Source organism: Lactuca serriola, chromosome 3, assembly GCF_051521515.1.
Source record: "Lactuca serriola cultivar US96UC23 chromosome 3, Lser_US96UC23_V15, whole genome shotgun sequence".
Taxonomy (NCBI): domain Eukaryota; kingdom Viridiplantae; phylum Streptophyta; class Magnoliopsida; order Asterales; family Asteraceae; genus Lactuca; species Lactuca serriola.
In genome coordinates this window covers 167,948,982-167,967,810 of record NC_136410.1, presented here as the reverse complement: position 1 = coordinate 167,967,810, position 18,829 = coordinate 167,948,982, and the positions used below count along the sequence as shown (strand labels likewise).

Here is an 18,829-nt window from a genome sequence, read left to right as displayed (position 1 = left end):
GGCATCTTACATTGTCGTCTTACTATTGAGTCGGTAGAAAGATACAGGCCGATCACATGTTACCTTAAAATTTACAATTGCTTATGGTAGTTAGTACAACATTAGTTACTTAATACAACACTACAGTACTATAATATTTTTCCCATTACATTCACTTTGTGAACAGGCACACGATGCACGGTAATGTAAAAACTATAATTTTGGTTAATGATAGTCGGAGATGGGAAAATACACACTCTTGCAAGAAACACACACTTAGATACCAGATGCCTTGGTAGAAGGCTACTTTTAGTAGAAAACATAGGGTTTTCTAGGAGAGTTTAAACAAATACAAACTTAACAAAACTTATACATCACATCTTACAAATGCGTTCATACAAACCCATACACTAATATACTTATGATCTCACCGGCCTTAAAGCTGATACTCGCTTTCAAAATAACTTGTATTCTCAGGTCACCAGTAGACAGGTACAGGTGCCAGGTTTTGAGAAGAAGGAGCTAGTTCAAGACTCCTCTTTTATTTTGACGTATAGCAAATTTTTGGTGTCTATATAACTTGACAGAACAAACTTGTATGAAATTATATTATTATTGCAATGGATGATGTTGTTGCTTGTTGACTACTTTGGATTGTTATGATACTGTACATGACGTCCTCCACCCCAGAACGTTTCTGCTGTTCATCGGTTTTGGGGGTGTGACAGATTGGTATCAGATCATTGTTTATAGTGAATTGAGTATATCAACCCATAAAAGATATACTAACTATAAATACACTGGGATTAAAATACTCTGACTAAGAGTTTATACTTTAAATATTAAAATATTTAATTATGTATACCTGCCTGTATTCATACTAAAATCAGTATCACTAAGACAGTGCAAAAGTATTACGATTGTTGGGCAACACAATTAGACTTAGAGACATATGGTCAAAACTAGGAAGATATAGCCTGATCAACTATATTATCCGAGGGATGACTAGCATGTGCCTAAGTGTGATTATGAGGTTGCAACAAGTCTAAAAACTTACCCACAATACCACAATGAGAACAATAGAAACTATACTTAAAATACTATAGGAGTATTTTGCATTACTGTAAGTTACTTATGTGCTACATTCTTATACCTCCCTTCTCGTGTAGATTTAATGGCTGGATTCCACCTTCCCAGAGACCCGTACTATCCCAACCACGAGAATACAGGATGGCTAGAAGATGAACCAGAAGATGATCACCCAATTCCTTTGGATGATCATGAAGCTAAAGGCTTTTCTGATGGTTCTGACTCAGAGCCAGAAGTCAACAACCTGCCCCCAGCATTTGAAGGACCCACATCTCTGTGGGCCACAAACTTGAATAGGTGGAGTCAGGAACAAGGACAACCCATTCCCTACAATGGAGACAGAAGCTTCTACAACCTCACTGAGGGAGGTTCAGCTGACAGAGTCCTACCCATTATGGTACGTAGTATTGCTCGGAACACCGAGCAAGGTCGAGCAACTATGGACCGAGTAATGGAGATTGATGCCAATTCTAGCATTAACACTGTCCGCATTCGCCAACTGGAGTCCACTCATGAAAGGGATCAGGTCAGCAATGCAATGCTCCAGAGGGAACTCACTGAAACCCGAGCTGAAGTCAGAGAACTTCGAGCTCAGCAAGCCAGAGCTGATAGGCGCATAAGGGACATAGAACGTCTTCTGTCGGAGTCAAGAAATCACTCTGGTAGTTCTCGTCACCGATAGATTCTCATCAACTTCTCTTTTGGATATAACCTAGTTAGTGTAAAAACTCTAGTTTAATTTCCTATCCTTGTAAATCTTAGACCAGATAGGTCTTGATTTGGTCATAGTTCTGTTAAAAATTTCCATATTGGTTGATGTAAGACCTATTTCTAGGTCATTTTTCCCGAACTTATTACATTGGTAATCCCAGTACCTTTGACAGATATCTAATCTAATGGAAATTATTATCCAAATGCTTCCATCTTCATTCAAGTATATTATTCAATCGTATTTTTGGGCTATGAAGAGTTGGTCCATGAGTCATTCACATCAATTCTTCCATTAAATTCTTATCAATGTTTCATCTTCATAAACTTATAGATCAAAGATGCCACCTCGCAAAAACCCAAGGAGAAACCTTAATAACGAAACACCGATACCACCACCTCAACCACCTACTCCTCATTTCGACACGACAGCCTTAAATGCTGTTGTAGCTGCAGCTGTGGCTATAGCCATGGCTCAATATCATTCATCTGGTTCCACTAGAGGAGGAACCCTGTTCAGTCTATTCAGGTTGAAGCTCCTGTGCGCTCGAGAGAGCGCTCCTATAAGGACTTCACAAACTGCAAACCATTGTCCTTCAAGGGGACTGGCGGAGTCATTGCCCTCTCGCAATGGTTCGAGAAAACCAAATCGGTTTTCGAAATCTGCTCTTGTCCCGAGGAGAGCAAGGTGAAGTTTGCTACTTGCACCTTCGAAACTAAAGCCCTAACGTGGTGGAATGGCCATGTTAAGTCATTATCTCTCATAGTGGCAAATGCTATGGGCTGGGAAACTTTAAAGGACCTCATGATTGAGGAGTACTGCCCGAGGGGCGAGATCCAAATGCTGGAGGAAGAATTGTGGAGCCTAACCATGATGGGCTCCAATGTAGTCGCCTACACCGCCAGGTTCTGTGAACTGGTGGCCCTCTGTCCCAACATGATTCCTTCAAAGGGAAAGAAGATCGAGAGATACATCTGGGGGTTGGAGCCACCATACCAGGGAAATGTTTTGGCATCACAACCCACTACATTTGATAGTGCCAAGCGATTGGCACAACGGATCATAGACCATGGGGTTCGTACCCCGGCCGCAACAACTACCTTGGCCATCTTAGAACCTAAAAGAACCGCTGACTCCAAGCGGAAGTTTTGGGATGACAAGAAGAAGGCTAAGGCTGCCAAAAAGCAGCAGGTCGTGGTAGTACATGCTGCGATAGCACCTGCCGCTGCTGCTCTGGTAAAGCAGTACGCTGGAAGTTTGCCTAAGTGCAACAACTGCAAATTCCATCACGTCGACACCTGCCGAGAGATGCAGTGTCTGAACTACAACGGGAAGGGGCACACAGCCCGCTTCTGTAAAGCTCCGATGAAGCGAATCAACCAAGCCCCCAGTGCTGGGGTGGGCCAAACTTGTTACAGATGTGGTGAGGTAGGCCACGTCAAGAGAAACTGCCCGAAGGCAGGGTTTTCCGGAGGAGCGGCAAGAGTTCTGGCCATAGGCCACGAGGAAGCGGTTGCCGACCCCACGTTGGTCACTGGTACGTTCCTCCTCGATAACTCTTATGCATGCATTCTATTTGATAGTGGAGCGGAGAGGAGTTTCGTGAGCCAAAAATTTACTCATTTACTTAAGCATAAATCATGAGCACTTAAAGAACCGTTCAATGTAGAAATGGCTAATGGAAAGACAGAGAGCACTAGCAGTATATTCATAGGGTGTACCCTAACTTTAGATAGCCATTCATTTTCTATCGAGCTCATGCCGGTTTCAATTAAAAGTTTCGACGTCATTATCGACATGGATTGGTTGAGTTTACATCGTGCCGATATCATGTGTTACGAAAAGGCTGTTCGCCTTAATCTGCTGTCTAGCGAAACCCTAGTAGTTTATGGCGACAAACCCGACACGAACCTTCGTATCATCTCGAGCATCCAAGCTCAGAAATTATTGCGAAAAGAATGTCGTGCATTCCTTGCTCATGTGGTCGATGTGAGCCAGGAAACGAAGGACATTCAGAACATTCCAGTAGTACGCGACTTTCCTGACATCTTTCCAGAAGAACTCCCAAGATTACCTCTACAACGTCAAGTCGAGTTCCGAATCGACTTAGTTCCAGGGGCTACCCTTGTAGCCAAATCGCCCTATCGTCTAGCACTTGCAGAGATGCAAGAACTGTCCGGTCAACCTAACGAACTGCTTAGCAAGGGCTTTATAAGACCAAGCTTTTCACCCTGGGGAGCTCCAGTCATGTTCGTCAAGAAGAAAGACGGATCGTTTTGTATGCGCATCGACTACAGGGAGCTCAACAAGCTGACCGTCAAAAATCGTTATCTGTTGCCTCGTATCGACGATTTATTTAACCAACTTCAAGGGGGAACTTCTTTTCAAAAATCGACTTTAGATCCGGATATCACCAATTACGAGTGCTAGGGGAGGATGTTCCGAAGACAACCTTCCAAACTCATTATGGGCACTACAAATTCGTAGTGATGCCGTTCGGATTGACAAACACGCCCGCTGTATTCATGGACTTATTGAATAGGGTGTGTCGTCCTTACTTGGATCAGTTCATTATCGTCTTCATCGATGACATACTTATCTACTCTCGTAGTAAGGAGGAGCATAGTCAACATCTGCGTAAAGTCCTAGAGACATTACGTTCGGAGAAGCTCTACGCGAAGTTCTCGAAATGCGAATTTTGGATTCGACGAGTCAAATTCTTAGGGCACGTGGTTAGCGAAGAGGGTATACACATGGACCCTTCCAAAATCAAGGCCATTTAGAACTGGTTGGCACCGAAGACGGCTACAGAAATTCATCAATTTCTAGGCCTCGCTGGCTACTATCGCAGGTTCATTCAGAACTTCTCCTGCATTGCGAAGCCTCTGAAAACACTGACCCAGAAAGGCATGGACTTTGACCGGGAAGAGAAGCAGGAGAGAGCATTCCAAACGCTCAAACGAGCCTTGTGCACCGCACCAATACTGTCCCTCCCTGAAGGGATAGAAAGACTTCGTAGTCTATTGCGATGCGTCAAATCAAGGGCTCGGATGTATGACTTCGTTGTCTATTGCGATGTGTGTCTTCATCTCTAAGACATGTATACACACTGAATTTCCGTCTTCATGTTTACTTGCCAAAAGGGCTTGAGTGAGTTTGAACTTTTCAAACCTTTGAACTTGTGGGTTAGGGAGAATAATAGGAGGAGGTGGAGGAAGTGAAGCATGATCTCGGGTTCCTCAACCGAATCGTGGAATATCATCTTCATGTGGAAAACTTGTTCCACGGGATTTGGGAAGACCATAGATGTCATATTTTGACATCTACAAAACGGGAGAAAAATTCAAGTTAGTTGATTGATTGAGTCATTAATAAATTACCCAAATGAGATATTAAGGCTAGGACCCAACACAATATTCTACAACTTGGGAGAGGGATACCGTAGCCCAAATTGCAGAATATTTGAAGGTAAGTGAATGACGATTCACTAATTTGCCACCATGAAAAACGAAAAGGAGATTATGTTTTAAATGCATTGAAAAACTCCTAGATCCTTTGAGATTCATTGAAATTTTCAATGGCATGTTTAAATCTCGATGTGCCCCTCGATTTGTGACTGGGATGCCGAGGATCTCAAAACAGGGTGTGAATAACCATGCAAACTTACATGGTAACCCCAATGTTACAGTCACCTATTCGATGTGCCGTTTAACCACACACGCTCTACCGAACTATGACAAACATTAAGTCACCCTTTGCTACCTTTGCTTAGAACCATTTAGTGTGCCGGTTAACCACACACTCTCCACTAACGTCTTCCCACGGGTACAAAGTGTAATTTCATGGAATTGCATCAAATTCACTCTTGCCTAAAGTAACTAAGATTGGGAATTTTGTATAAAACATTTAGTTACTTTATACTTCATTATACTTTTAATAGAAAGGGTTTGCCCTTTCCTACCCGTTCGGCTAACGACCCTCCACCAATCAAGGAAGCGGTGGGTGAGAGTGGACACCCATTAAACGACCATTTTATAGGCCATAACCTTATACCCCCCTTATAGATCAGCTTCGTGAATGAGGCCTACTAACGGTAAGACTAGCAGTTTAAGTTATATATATAATATTAGACTTTTAATGTTATATATAGTATAAGGGTGTATTTTACACTTTTAAAATACTAGGTGGTCTAATTTAATAAATTATACTTGTAATTAAATGTAAATGTAAACCATATCACTATGGATTTATTAAATCTCTTTTAATTATACACTTAATTAATTTAATAAAACCATAACGGTGCAATTTGAACTTTTTCAAAACTTAGGGTTTTAGAATTCAACATTCTAAAATTTAAGTTTTAATTAAAATTTAAATTCCAAAACTTAAGGGCAAGTTTTGAAACATTTCAAATCATTAGGGTTTAGAATTTAAATATTTCAAAATTAAACTTTTTAATCAAAAATTTAAATTCCAAAACTTGAGGGCAAGTTTTGAAACCTTTCAAAACTATTAGATCAAAATACAAATAAGGCAATTAACCAATTAATTGGTGATTATCTAATTATGACCTAATTCAATTCCATGCAAGATAATGATCAAATAATCCAAATAATTTAACATTTATCGAATAAGGTAACAATTATCTAATTAGATGACCAAAATCTTTTATTTTGACAAAGATAATCATAAGGAATCAATAAAATTCGTATTTTATTAATTTTAAACAATTATGGCAATTATCCTAAGTCAAAATAGGCAAAAATCCCGAAAATTCGCCTGTCTGACAGTTAACTCGCCGAGTTCCCATATGGACTCGCCGAGTTCAACCTACTCGACGAGTCCATATTGGGACTCGACGAGTTTGTCAGGCAGATGGCGAAAAACTCGATTTTACAACAAGAATAAATACACTAGGCATCAATACAATAGAAACCAATCAAGTCTCTGATACCACTGATGGGTCTAGGCCAAAAGAACATCCTATGTGCTCATGCAAACCCTAATGCTTGGATCTAGGTTTCTCTATTGTACATGCGATTCATCCAAGACTTTAATCCCAAGGTCTAGCATATGATAATCAATATTAACACAAGAATGGGGTTTAGATCTTACCTTGATTGTTATGTAGCAATAACAATCTCAAATCCTCCTTGTAGTGGCTTTAGAAAGCTTAGAGTCATAAGTGTCACTCCTCTAATGGCTCACAAACACCAAGAGCAAGAGGATGAAGAATGAGAAGAGAGGAGTCACCCAAAAACGTGTAGAAACCCTAAGGAAACTCTTAGCCACGTTTTTGGTGCCCTAGGGATCCTTAAATAGTGAGGCTGTTAGGGTTTTCTGACAAGGAAACCCTAATTTGACTGCATGGGCTCCAAGCAACCCATGGACTCCCTCCTTAGAGGCCTTGGACGATTTCTAATGGGTTTCCCATATAATTCGTTCACTCCATCCTCTATGGAGTCCATTAGCCCAATATTCAACTATCACACAATTGACAGTTCTAGTCCCTTAAGTTACTTAATATCTTTTAACTACAAAATTAATTCTTAATTAGTTATTGACCAACATTAATTAAACAATATGAGTTCTCCTTTAATATATTATTCTCATAATATATTAATAAATCATAATTAATCCTCTCTCTCTCTCTCCATAATTCATCCTATCAAGTTGCTTTGGTGAAGGCAACCCAAAAGGAGCATGCACCATCGGGTCAAGTACATACCAAAACTATTGGATCTGTGTCTAAGTCCATAACTATTTTGGTATGTACTTGACCCGATTGTGCATGATCCTTTTGGGTTGCCTTCACCAAAGCAACTTTATAGGATGAATTACAGAGAGGGAGAGAGGATTAATTATGATTTATTAATATATTATGAGAATAATATATTAAAGGAGAAATCATATTGTTTGATTAATATTAGTCAATAATTAATTAAGAATTAATTTTGTGGCTACAAGACATTAATTAAATAAAAGGGACTAGAACTGTCAATTGTGTGATAGTTGAATATTGGGGTAATGGACTCCATAGAGGATGGAGTGGACGAATTCTATGGGGAAACCCATTAGAAATCGTCTAAGGCCTCTAAGGAGGGAGTTCATGGGTTGCTTACGGCCTAAGCAATCAAATTAGGGTTTCCTTGTTAGATAACCCTAATAGCCTCATTATTTAAGGACCCCTAGGGCACCAAAAACGTGGCCAACTAATTCCTTAGGGTTTCTACACGTTTTTGGGTTTCTCCTCTCTTCTCATTCTTTATCCTCTTGCTCTTGGTGTTTGTGAGCCATTAGAGGAGTGACACTTGTGACTCTAAGCTTTCGAAAGCCATTACAAGGAGGATTTGAGATTGTTATTGCTACATAACAGTCAAGGTAAGATCTAAACCCCATTCTTATGTTAATATGATTAAGTGTATGCTAGAACTAGGGTTTATAGCTTTGGATATTCAATTGCATGTTTATTAGGCAAACTAGATCCAAAAAGCTATTAGGGTTTGTATGTACACCATATGAATGATGTTTTGCTTCGGGTATAGGATTGATTGACAGTGCTATTATATTTGACCATTCTAAAATTTTCCAAATGTCTAGCACATTTAGAGGAAAAAAGGACTAGAATCGGTTTTGACTAAAATAATTAAACAACTATCAAAGGACGATCCAAAGATCGCTGAGGATTCGTCGCTTGTGAGTAATTGGAAGTATGGTATTGGATGGACCATATCGACATTATTATTAATAGATAAGATTCTATTAAGAATGAGTTGTCGTATGGAAAATATGGAAATGTTTACATATTGGGAGTTGGATATTGAGAATCTATGTCTAGATTATAAACTTTTATGCAAGAAGGATGTTCAAAGGAATGTAGTTTGAGTGAGAGACATCATAACTATAGAATTGTTTCTGATAGAGATTGGCCAAGTCTTGATGATTTTGAGCTATGACTTCACGAAAGAATCATTGCATAAAATGTTAGAATCTAGCAAAAGTAACAAGAATTTGATATTCTTATATGATAAGGATTGGGAGTTGTGAAACGAGTATGATTGGAAATGTGTTCATTTGATCTATTTCACAAAGTAAGGACCGTAGGTAAACATTATGTGCAAGTTGAGAGCATGGGACAAGTGTAGTAATAATTCAAGTAAGAAGTTGATTACCCGAAACAACAAATAATGAGTAATCGATTTGGTGATTAAATAAAATGTTTTATTTATACCCAGAGTTTGGGGCCATATGGGATTAGTATTATTCTTGTGTTTCACTTTGCATGTTTTGACTTCCTGAATAATTAAATTATTTCAGAATAATCAAATTATTCGAACAGTCCACAGTCGTTCATATGTTGGAAGTAGGTATGAATGAAGACTGTCATGAATTGGTGTGTGGACTGTCTAAAGTGTATTAGACATAAGCAAATGTTTGTTGCAACGTTCATGAGTGCTTATGAATATTTGAGCATTGGAATAAACCCACGCTCACTTGGATCACTTCATGGATTTTATCATGAGTGATTGGTGAGACGATAATATCTTATATTCTTGAATCTGAGATGTGTGAGTTGTATCTTGCGAGTCGGTTACATATTGATAATATGTAAACGCACCAGTAACTTGGTGTTATAAAACATATTGTTGTGTGTGATTCGGTGAGTGAGTGCAAGCAAGCATTGAATCAAAGTTTATCCGTTCCTTTTATCCAAAGTGGGATGAAAGTGATATTTGTGGCCCCCTTGATGATTTAGTGATGGCACTAAGCGCTTGGCCAAGCCGGGACTAATTTGATGTGTTTAATTGTAGTTTGTTGTCAGTCGTCATAAATCGGAAATCGGGAAACAATACATAGATAGAGAGAATGATTTATATCCATGTCCCTGTCTATATGATATCTAGAATGGAGGAATATATGACCCCTTATCTAAAGGATGCGTATCTGATAAGATCAGTGTTGACAGTGGCTTTTGAAAGCTACGATTGCAGATCAGGATATGAAGTCATACGCAGAATAGTTATTAGACTTATCCAAGTGGGAGTCTGTTGGATTAGTGTCTAAGTCCATAACTATTTTGGTATGTACTTGACCCAATGGTGCATGGTCCTCTTGGGTTGCCTTCACCAAAGCAACTTGATAGGATGAATTATGGAGAGAGAGGATTAATGATGATTTATTAATGTATTATGAGAATAGTATATTAAAGGAGAATTCATATTGTTTAATTAATATTAGTCAATAATTTCTTAAGAATTAATTTTGTGGCTAAAAGAGATTAATTAAACTTAAGGGACTAGAACTATCAATTGTATGATAGTTGAATATTGGGCTAATGACTGCATATTAGAGGGATGGATGAATTCTATGGGGAAACCCATTAGAAATAGTCGAAGGCCTCTAAGGAGAGAGTCCATGGGTTGCTTAGGGCCTAAGCAATCAAATTAGGGTTTCCTTGTTAGATAACCCTAATAGCCTCACTATTTTAGGACCCCTAGAGCACCAAAAACGTGGCCAAGAGTTTCCTTAGGGTTTCTACACGTTTTTGGGTGCCTCCTCTCTTATCATTCTTCATCCTCTTGCTCTTGGTGTTTGTGAGCCATTAGAGGAGTGACACTTGTGACTCTAAGCTTTCCAAAGCCATTACAAGGAGGATTTGAGATTGTTATTGCTACATAACAATCAAGGTAAGATCTAAACCCCATTCTTATGTTTATATGATTAGTTGTATGCTAGATCTAGGGTCTATAGCTTTGGATATTCAATTGCATGTTCATTAGACAAACTAGATCCAAAAGCTATTAGGGTTTGCATGTACACCATAGGAATGATGCTTTGCTCAAAACCTATCACATTTGCATGTCGTAACCTTATGATGCGCCTTTACGATTCACATTGCGTTTCATTAAAGCCCCTATCAAGAAAGGCCATGTCATAAATGAAGATGACACAAATTTTTACGTATCATAATTTTATATGCTTAAAAAAATTATTATTTATAGATGTACTATTTTTCAAATTAAATTTGTATTTAATGTCTCATAATAGAAAATAAAATATCATATACAAAAAATACAATCCATTGCATAAAAATTAATGTCATACAAATAATTGTAGATGGAAAGATAAAATAAATCAATAGAAGTTGTAACAAAAATTTAGAAACTAATTAGATACAAGAAATATAAAAAAATATACCCTCAAATGCTTCTCAAAGTCTAATCTCCATGTCAGCTCATCAACTCACTTCTCTAGTTTGTCCTTAGCTTGAGCTCCAACATCTCTTGCAGCTTGTGACAACATATTATAATTTTTTAATTACTATTTATTCTTATAATTCAAAGCATTTAGATAAAATCGTAATACATAACACTGATATTTTTTTACAGAAAATCCACTCACCACTTTCAACATTCTTAATTCTTTCCTTGCTACCTTTGAGGAACCTCTCTATACTTGATAACTTTCAGCTACATTAAGACAAAAATAGAAATCATTATATTTCTACCTTGTTCTTATTTTTAACCTTTAATTAAATTTCAAAAAGAAAATGACAAGATTTTCTTACATTGTCCATTTAACAAGTCTATGCGTCTCTCATGTAAAATCTTCAAGTGAAAAACATATCCAGACAAGAAACCATCAACACCTGCTTCACATGGACAATATTTAATTCTATAATCCTAAACACAACATAATCAAAAACATTTTAATTTAAGAAAACAAGTAAAGATAATATGCAATCCAGGAAAAACATGAGAATAATGAAAAGGAAAGAGCTAAACTTGGACTTTGACTTCAAACCGACTCCTTTTCAACTTAAGTATTCAAGCTTTTCTAGGTGAATTCACTAACTCCAATTTTGACATGTACTAAAAATCATGTCTAGTAGTCTTACTAGGCATGTTAACTAATTATAAAAAAAAAATCATATCAATATCTCAACTTTTTTACTAATGAGAAAAATAACCTTGTCAATGCAGCGATCCGCACCAGAAGATAATAGAAATAAGAGAGTTGCGTGTACACATCAGCTTCTGAATACTAGTCAACAATTATGGTGTTAGGCCGGAATTGTTTAACAACTCTTCAGCAGCTGACTTGAAAGCAGGGGTCACACTGCAAAAAATTTAAACACCCATGCTATTTAAAAAGTCTAGGTTATAATCGTAAAATCACTACGAGTGTATTATACCTATCAGCAACTTGAATTATAGCTTCTGCAGCATCACCAGAAATAGCTTTAACAATATCAGCAGGTTGAGGGGCGGATATGTGTTCAAATTTCACACCTACCTCCCTCTCTAATTTTGAAATATTTGACTTTCTGGGCTCATAAAGTGTAATTGCAACACCCGTATTTCCCGCCTTTCCTGTCCTCCCAGATCGGTGAATGTAGTCTTCAACATCACGTGGTGGTTCACACTGAATCGTAATTTCAGCACAAACAAGAAAAAGAAAGCAAAATGTGATATATAATTGATTTGAAAGTAATGTACCTGGATGATTAACTGATCATCATTAATGTAAAGTCCTCTTACTGCAACATTCGTGGCCACTAGTGTCATAAACTTGCCAGATCGGGATCTTGAATGTGTTGCCTATTATATATATATATATATATATATATATATATATATATATATATATATATATATACATACACATATATATAAATCGTCATGAAAAGAAGTTTAAAACGTTATACAAAAATAATAAATAGAGTAGAATGATTTTGATTTAAATGTACCTCACGAACAGACTGTTGAATGTCTCCATGAAGAGGGCGTGCTCCCTCCAGCACACCAGAAAGTTTAGTGGAAACAATTGTTCTTCCTCCACTAAAAAAACAAAATAGAAAATTAAAGATGAGTATTTACAAAATTAGCCACAAAAACTAGCAGAGTCCTGAAATTCAAATTTCAACTCACCTGCTATGATTTGATGTCAGGAATGAGCTGTGACCTAGTTGACCAAGAGCAAGGCATGATGATGTGTCTGACATTTTCACGATCGTGTCTTTTGTCAAGACAAATGTGAGTTTAATCAAATTTGTTCATTACTTGTAGACCAAAACCATCGAATAACATTCCGTCCACAGGTGATCTGTGAAATCCAATATCTAAGAAGGAAATCATTCTCTAATGACAATCAACCCCTCAAGTTTTGACTAAGAGCAAAAAGTCTCCCAGATTTTGTAACAATTACTGTTATAACCCAAAATTTCTATTATGTACAACCCTTCAATTAAATAGAAGTCAAAAAAGTAGTTGCTAAGTTTCAAACTTTTTGGAACAAGTTTGAGTATTTTAGGATTTACACTTCGGGTGATATCAGGAGAGAGGATGCCCTAATATTTATTGTGCAACATTGTTATTCCAAAACTCAAAGAAATTTGAGTTTACTGCCAGAATAATATTTTCAGCCAAAAACCCTAAATTTGGGAGTATATATATGAGATTTAGTCATTATTTATAGTTTTTCCAAAATCTCAAGATCCAAATCCATTTCTCTCTTAAGTATCATCCAAAAGTTTTTCGAGATCTTCAATCTAGTAAGTGTTTCTAGCTATCTTAAGTTGTTGTATGACTTAAACTAGTGATTTAACACACTTCTAACCATGAAATCATTCCAAAAGGGTCAATCTTCAATTTACACCAAGAACACCAAGAACACACACTTGTGTTCTTGGCCATTTGGACCTTTTCGAGCTTCTACCTTGTAAGTGCTTCTATCCTAGAGTCTTAAAAGCTTTGTTACACTTCTATACCTCAAGAAATCATACAAGAACACCAAGATCAAAGGTGTTTACGGTCCAAGAACACCTTGGGCCGTAAACCCTATTTAGGGTGCCAATGTGTGCCCTAGCTTATCCTAAGCCTTGGTAACTAGTTTAGACCCCTTCCTTGATGTGTTTAGGACTTGAAAACGTCAAAGGACCTTATATTATATGTCTTTACGACCGTAAACACATGGAATAGTGGTCCACGGGGCGTAAACTACATATAGGGGTGATTTGATGCCACAAAACACAAAATCGTCAAAGAGGTATGAGTTCACGGCCGTAAACTCAAGGGTTTACGACCGTAAACTCACAAAGAGGGTTCCCTTGAACCTTAAGCTCAATAGCCTTGTCCTACAACACTTAGATGCACTCCTTGGGACCTATAACACTTATATAAAGTGATTATCATGTCCTAGAATGTCTTAACATTGTTAAGTAGTTATTTAAAGACTAATTGAATACATATATGTACTACTATATGTTAACTAGGATCCTTTTGTGTGTACAAGTTTTCACTTGACACTTAGTGTCACACCCCCAGCCAACGGCGGAAACACCGGGTGGGTGACGAAATTCGAATATCACAAACATAGCATATATCAAACATTAAACAACCACATAAAGTTTTACATCGCATACGACATAATCATATCTTACTTTGTTACATGTTTCATGACAAATCTTCAACGATTCAAAAAGAGGACATAAAACATAATTTAGAACAAAAACATAAGACGATGATTCCATACTCCTCGCGTGAATTTCTTGCTTTAATTTCCTGAGAATACATGTTAAAATACGTCAAAAATAATGTTGGTGAGTCCTACAGGTTTTGACTCCATATATTCTTAAAATAACAAAAGGTCTCCATAAAAAAATAATTTAATGTTGAGATAGAAATCTTTGCCCTTTTCAAAACATAATTTGTCAATTCACCAAAAATTATTATTTTACTGTTGCATGTGTTGAAAACAACTTAGTAGAAATCTCTCTTTGTCAATTTCCATATGATAATTATATTGTCGGTGGTCGTTTTTATTTATTTATTTATTTATTTATTTATTTATTTATTTATATGAGAGCGAAGGAATACTAGATGATGTCATAACCGAACTCTTGACACTAAACTTTATTATTGCACCGACACCATGATAGGGCGCACATGCTAAAGTCATTCACCTCGTAATAACGCGAGGTAATGTTCGATAATGCTAACGCCAGCACCAAAATTCATCTCGTCAGACGTAGTTGTAGCTAGCAACTCTAGGCGGGCGGTCGTACCGTATAAGATCAATGTTATGACACTTATACCTAGCGTTAGTCGTTCCCTCAAGGATTAACGGTTATTTGACGGAAGGTCTCTACTAAGTATTGTGAACTTAGCCCTTGTGAAACCGGATATGAATACTCGAACGGATTGGGTTCGGTATTGGGAATAGGTATGATGAACCTATTTGGAATGGGTATAATAAACCCTCAAAGAATAGGTATAATGAACCTATGCAAAATGAGTATGATAAACCCACAAACAATAGGCATAATAAACCTATGTTGTTCGTTCTAGGTTCACTAGGAACACGAAGTTATTCACCATTTAAGAAAACAATACTCCAAAATTCTTGAACTTCAATACTTATTGTTCTTTAATTCGACACTTATATTATGATAACAGAGTAGTTATTTTATGCTATGATGTTTAATGTGCATGGAACCATAATAACAATTTAAACGGAAATTCCATCTTTTATCCATTTAGTGTATGTATATGTACATTTTATATTGGGTTTCACAACCTTAACCGTACTTTTGTAGGTTAACAACTTTAAACTTATTTCTTTAATATCCGACATATACATGCACAATTAGGTATCTTGATTTAAGTATAAACATAAAGCTATTCAATCAGGTATGACTATATAGTAATGATTTATTACTATTTCTGTTATACCCCATAAGTAACTGGTTCCGTTTTCGTTTATTGTTATTCAGCATTACAAAGTATGACCATACTACACCATAGTACCTTGAACTTACAATTTCACAGCTTTTATTTCTCTTCTTAACAGTTCACTTCGTACCCTTATATCTAGAATATCAAGGCTTTAATAACCCTTAATTGTTATGAATATTTATCCTATATGAACTTAATACTCAGTAACATTTCACAACTTATATTTATAGTTATCTCTATCAAATAATTTGTTATAACCATACTTACGTGACATAAAATGAAATCTTGGTTTATCAACACTCTTCTCTGTATATGATTATATATATGTACTTAACGATAGTTGTTTTGCTTTATTTCATTTGTTTTGAATCATTTTCATCTTGATAATAAGATCGAACTACATGTATTCTCCCCCAAACATTGATAATACAAAATAGGGGCCGTAGAACTCACGTTGATTTTGAGAGTCGGAAGTGTCGGGAAGCTCCTGTTCTAAGCGGGATTTGGAACGGGAATCTTGGAGTCGACCTAGACGTCACATGGCAGAAAAATAATGGAATCAGGAATTATACACACTTGACTAAGACCAAACCCGCCACCGGGATCGTCCGGTTAGAACTGTTCAGGCCACCGGCCACCATGGCAGGTGCCTAATGTTCACGGTGGTTGCTGGACGAATTTTGATCAGAGAAGGTAAGGAATTTACCTGAGGTCGATGGAGGAGCAAGGAAAAGATGTGCGGAAGCTGTTTGATAGTCGAACAAATGAAGGCAGGAGGGGAAAATGGAAGTAGTCGCTGCTTCTTTTTCACTGGTAAGCTGCGGCTACAGGCCTGTTTATGGTCAGGGGTTTGCTTCAACTGGAATCGGTGGTGATCAGGGAGCTTTTGGGTTGGTTTTCCATTGGAGAAAGAGAAGGTACAAGGAACTGGGTTTGAGACGGGGAAGACAATTCTAATAGCTGTTGAATCTCTTCTCTGTTTATTGGAGAAGATACGGAAGTAAGAGGCATGCGCAGGTGATGGAAAATGAGTGGGACCTTCAAACAGGAATAAGATATTATGAAGCTTCTCTATATCTCTTTTACAGCTGTGGATTTTGGCAGAGATTGAGTTGTACAATCGAGATTCATGAAAGATATGCACATGTGCTGAATTGTGTGTGTAGTTTAGGGAAATCGTGAGAGGGAAGGAAGATGAGTGAGGTGGTTGAGAAACTCTATCTTCCTTGAGATATTTGATTGGGTTTCTTCACATGGCTCATTGTACTAATGCAGATTATAGAAGATATTGAAGTACTTGCCACAGTTCTCATAGATATTGAGTACATGTTGTATCTGTGAGCTTGTAGTTGATAGAGAGATGAGAGGGATAGAGAGGGAAGAGGGTGACGAATTGTAGTAGTACTAGGGGTTCATCTTCCTGATTTTTAAAACTTATAATATTGGTGTGGGTCATATAATCCAATGGAAATTTAATAAAGATTTGCTCCATTCTTGCGCAAGATATTCATATGTGTATTTTTAAATTGTGTGTGATAGCCATCGATAAGAGGGGTGTGAGTGGGTATAATCTGCTATATCAATTTCTTGCACTAATTGATGCAAAATAACTTCATGAATTATTTGTTTCATTGTTTATGTATAAATATACAAATGAGAATAAGTTTATGTCACTTGGTATCAAGTATATATACGCATAATATATACTCATCATTTTATGATCTATATAAAGGTATAAATACGAAAGTTAAGTATTTTCAGTATGCTAGCTAAAAAAATCAACTTATATATTTTATGTTGGATATAGTAAATCATATACAGCATACATACATATTTATACATGTCATGTTCATATTACGTTAATTTCATGCACTCATTGCTACACATCGCATAAATTTATTTTTCATATGTTTATAATTGATTGGCCGTTATAATATCTTTTAAATACGTTAGATACATAATGACGAAACATAAATTTGGTTTGGTACTAGCAGCGCCACACGAATTTATCGACCACTTTTGATCTAAATTTTATGGTTGTTACATTTGGTATCAGAGCTTTAGCTATAGCGAACTAGTATTCCACATTAAGATATACAACTATAGCCTAGGGCATGATTTCTCTAATAAAGAGTTAATTTACTAAACATGTAAATACCTGAGTATTATAATAGTTAAAATGAGAATAATTACCTAAAACAATCAATAAAAGGAACTTAAAAATCTAAAATTTTATATCAAAAACTTCGCTAAAGTTTTATGGTATATATGTCGTACCACAACTAAACCTTGCTCGCGCGCCTAGGTTTTATTATGGACCGGTCAAATGCACCATTTAACTTAGGCATAGTGGTTGATACATTAAAATTTTGGAGATTATGTGTCATAAGGAAAGATATGGGTGTCGGTAACAAATTACATGAATAAACAATTAAATATTAACAACTCTATTTCTATTGTATAGATGAATACCTGGAGAAACAAGGAAGGAGTCCCATGCTCACCCCCCCATCTGGTCGGGACCCCTACTATCCCGATCAAGAAACAAAATATCAATTTGTCGCATCAGGAAACTCTACAGAAGACGAAGAGCCAATGGAAGACCCATTGGAAGAAGAGGCAATAGAAGAAGAAAAATCTGACACAGAGGATGAAGAACCCATGGAGGCCGAAAGGACCCCTACCTCCAGGCCCTCCCCTCCAAGCCCTTACAGGGGTATTCTAAGAGGTGTTAGAAAAACCCGTCAGACTGCCAGGAAAAGCACCCTCAACCACAAAGGAATCCAGAAACATGGTCACGCACTGTTTGAGAGCATGAGGAAGAACCTAAGAAATCCATCCTGGTTGAACGCATTTGCGGAAGAAAGAATTTCGGGAGAGAGAATCACCACCCGATATGAAGACGGGCAAGGCTCGGGAGTGCGTCCCCCACCCAATGATCACGTTGGATCTTTAAGTGGATTGTTCGACCATGTCTTGAAATTGGAGAAGCAAGCTAGGGTATCGGCAAGGGAAATCAAAGAAGGTGAAAATAACACGACTCATCTAGCCTGGAGAGCAGGAAGACTAGAGACTCAGCTGACCCAACATCAGAATGCACTAACAGAGATGCGGGGGTTGCTTGACGCGGAAATCGCTACTAGGATGCAGCAAGATACCCTCATGGTTGAGGCGGATCTTCAAGCTCAAGCGACTCTTATTAGGGTAGGGGTTAGTGAAGAAGAAATTATGACCATAAACGGGAGGCTAGATGCAATCGGAGTTCAACTTGCGGAAGTTACCAGGGCATTAGGGACTTACCTACGACAAGGATGAG

At 37.3% G+C, this 18,829-nt stretch overlaps 1 protein-coding gene across 1 annotated transcript; it reads right to left on the bottom strand.

Moving 5' to 3' along the window:
• Window positions 1-10,841: 10,841 nt before the first annotated feature.
• Window positions 10,842-16,974, bottom strand: LOC145094737 (DEAD-box ATP-dependent RNA helicase 7-like). The gene is made up of 10 exons (XM_079032805.1): window positions 16,220-16,974; window positions 15,967-16,041; window positions 12,709-12,883; window positions 12,528-12,618; window positions 12,277-12,378; window positions 11,973-12,202; window positions 11,748-11,896; window positions 11,346-11,426; window positions 11,180-11,247; window positions 10,842-11,067 (listed from the first exon to the last, which is right to left on the bottom strand). Exons 3-7 carry the CDS (start codon window positions 12,780-12,782, stop codon window positions 11,833-11,835), a joined length of 561 nt encoding a protein of 186 aa, XP_078888931.1. The 5' UTR covers window positions 12,783-12,883; window positions 15,967-16,041; window positions 16,220-16,974; the 3' UTR covers window positions 10,842-11,067; window positions 11,180-11,247; window positions 11,346-11,426; window positions 11,748-11,832.
• Between the last annotated feature and the right edge of the window lie 1,855 nt (window positions 16,975-18,829).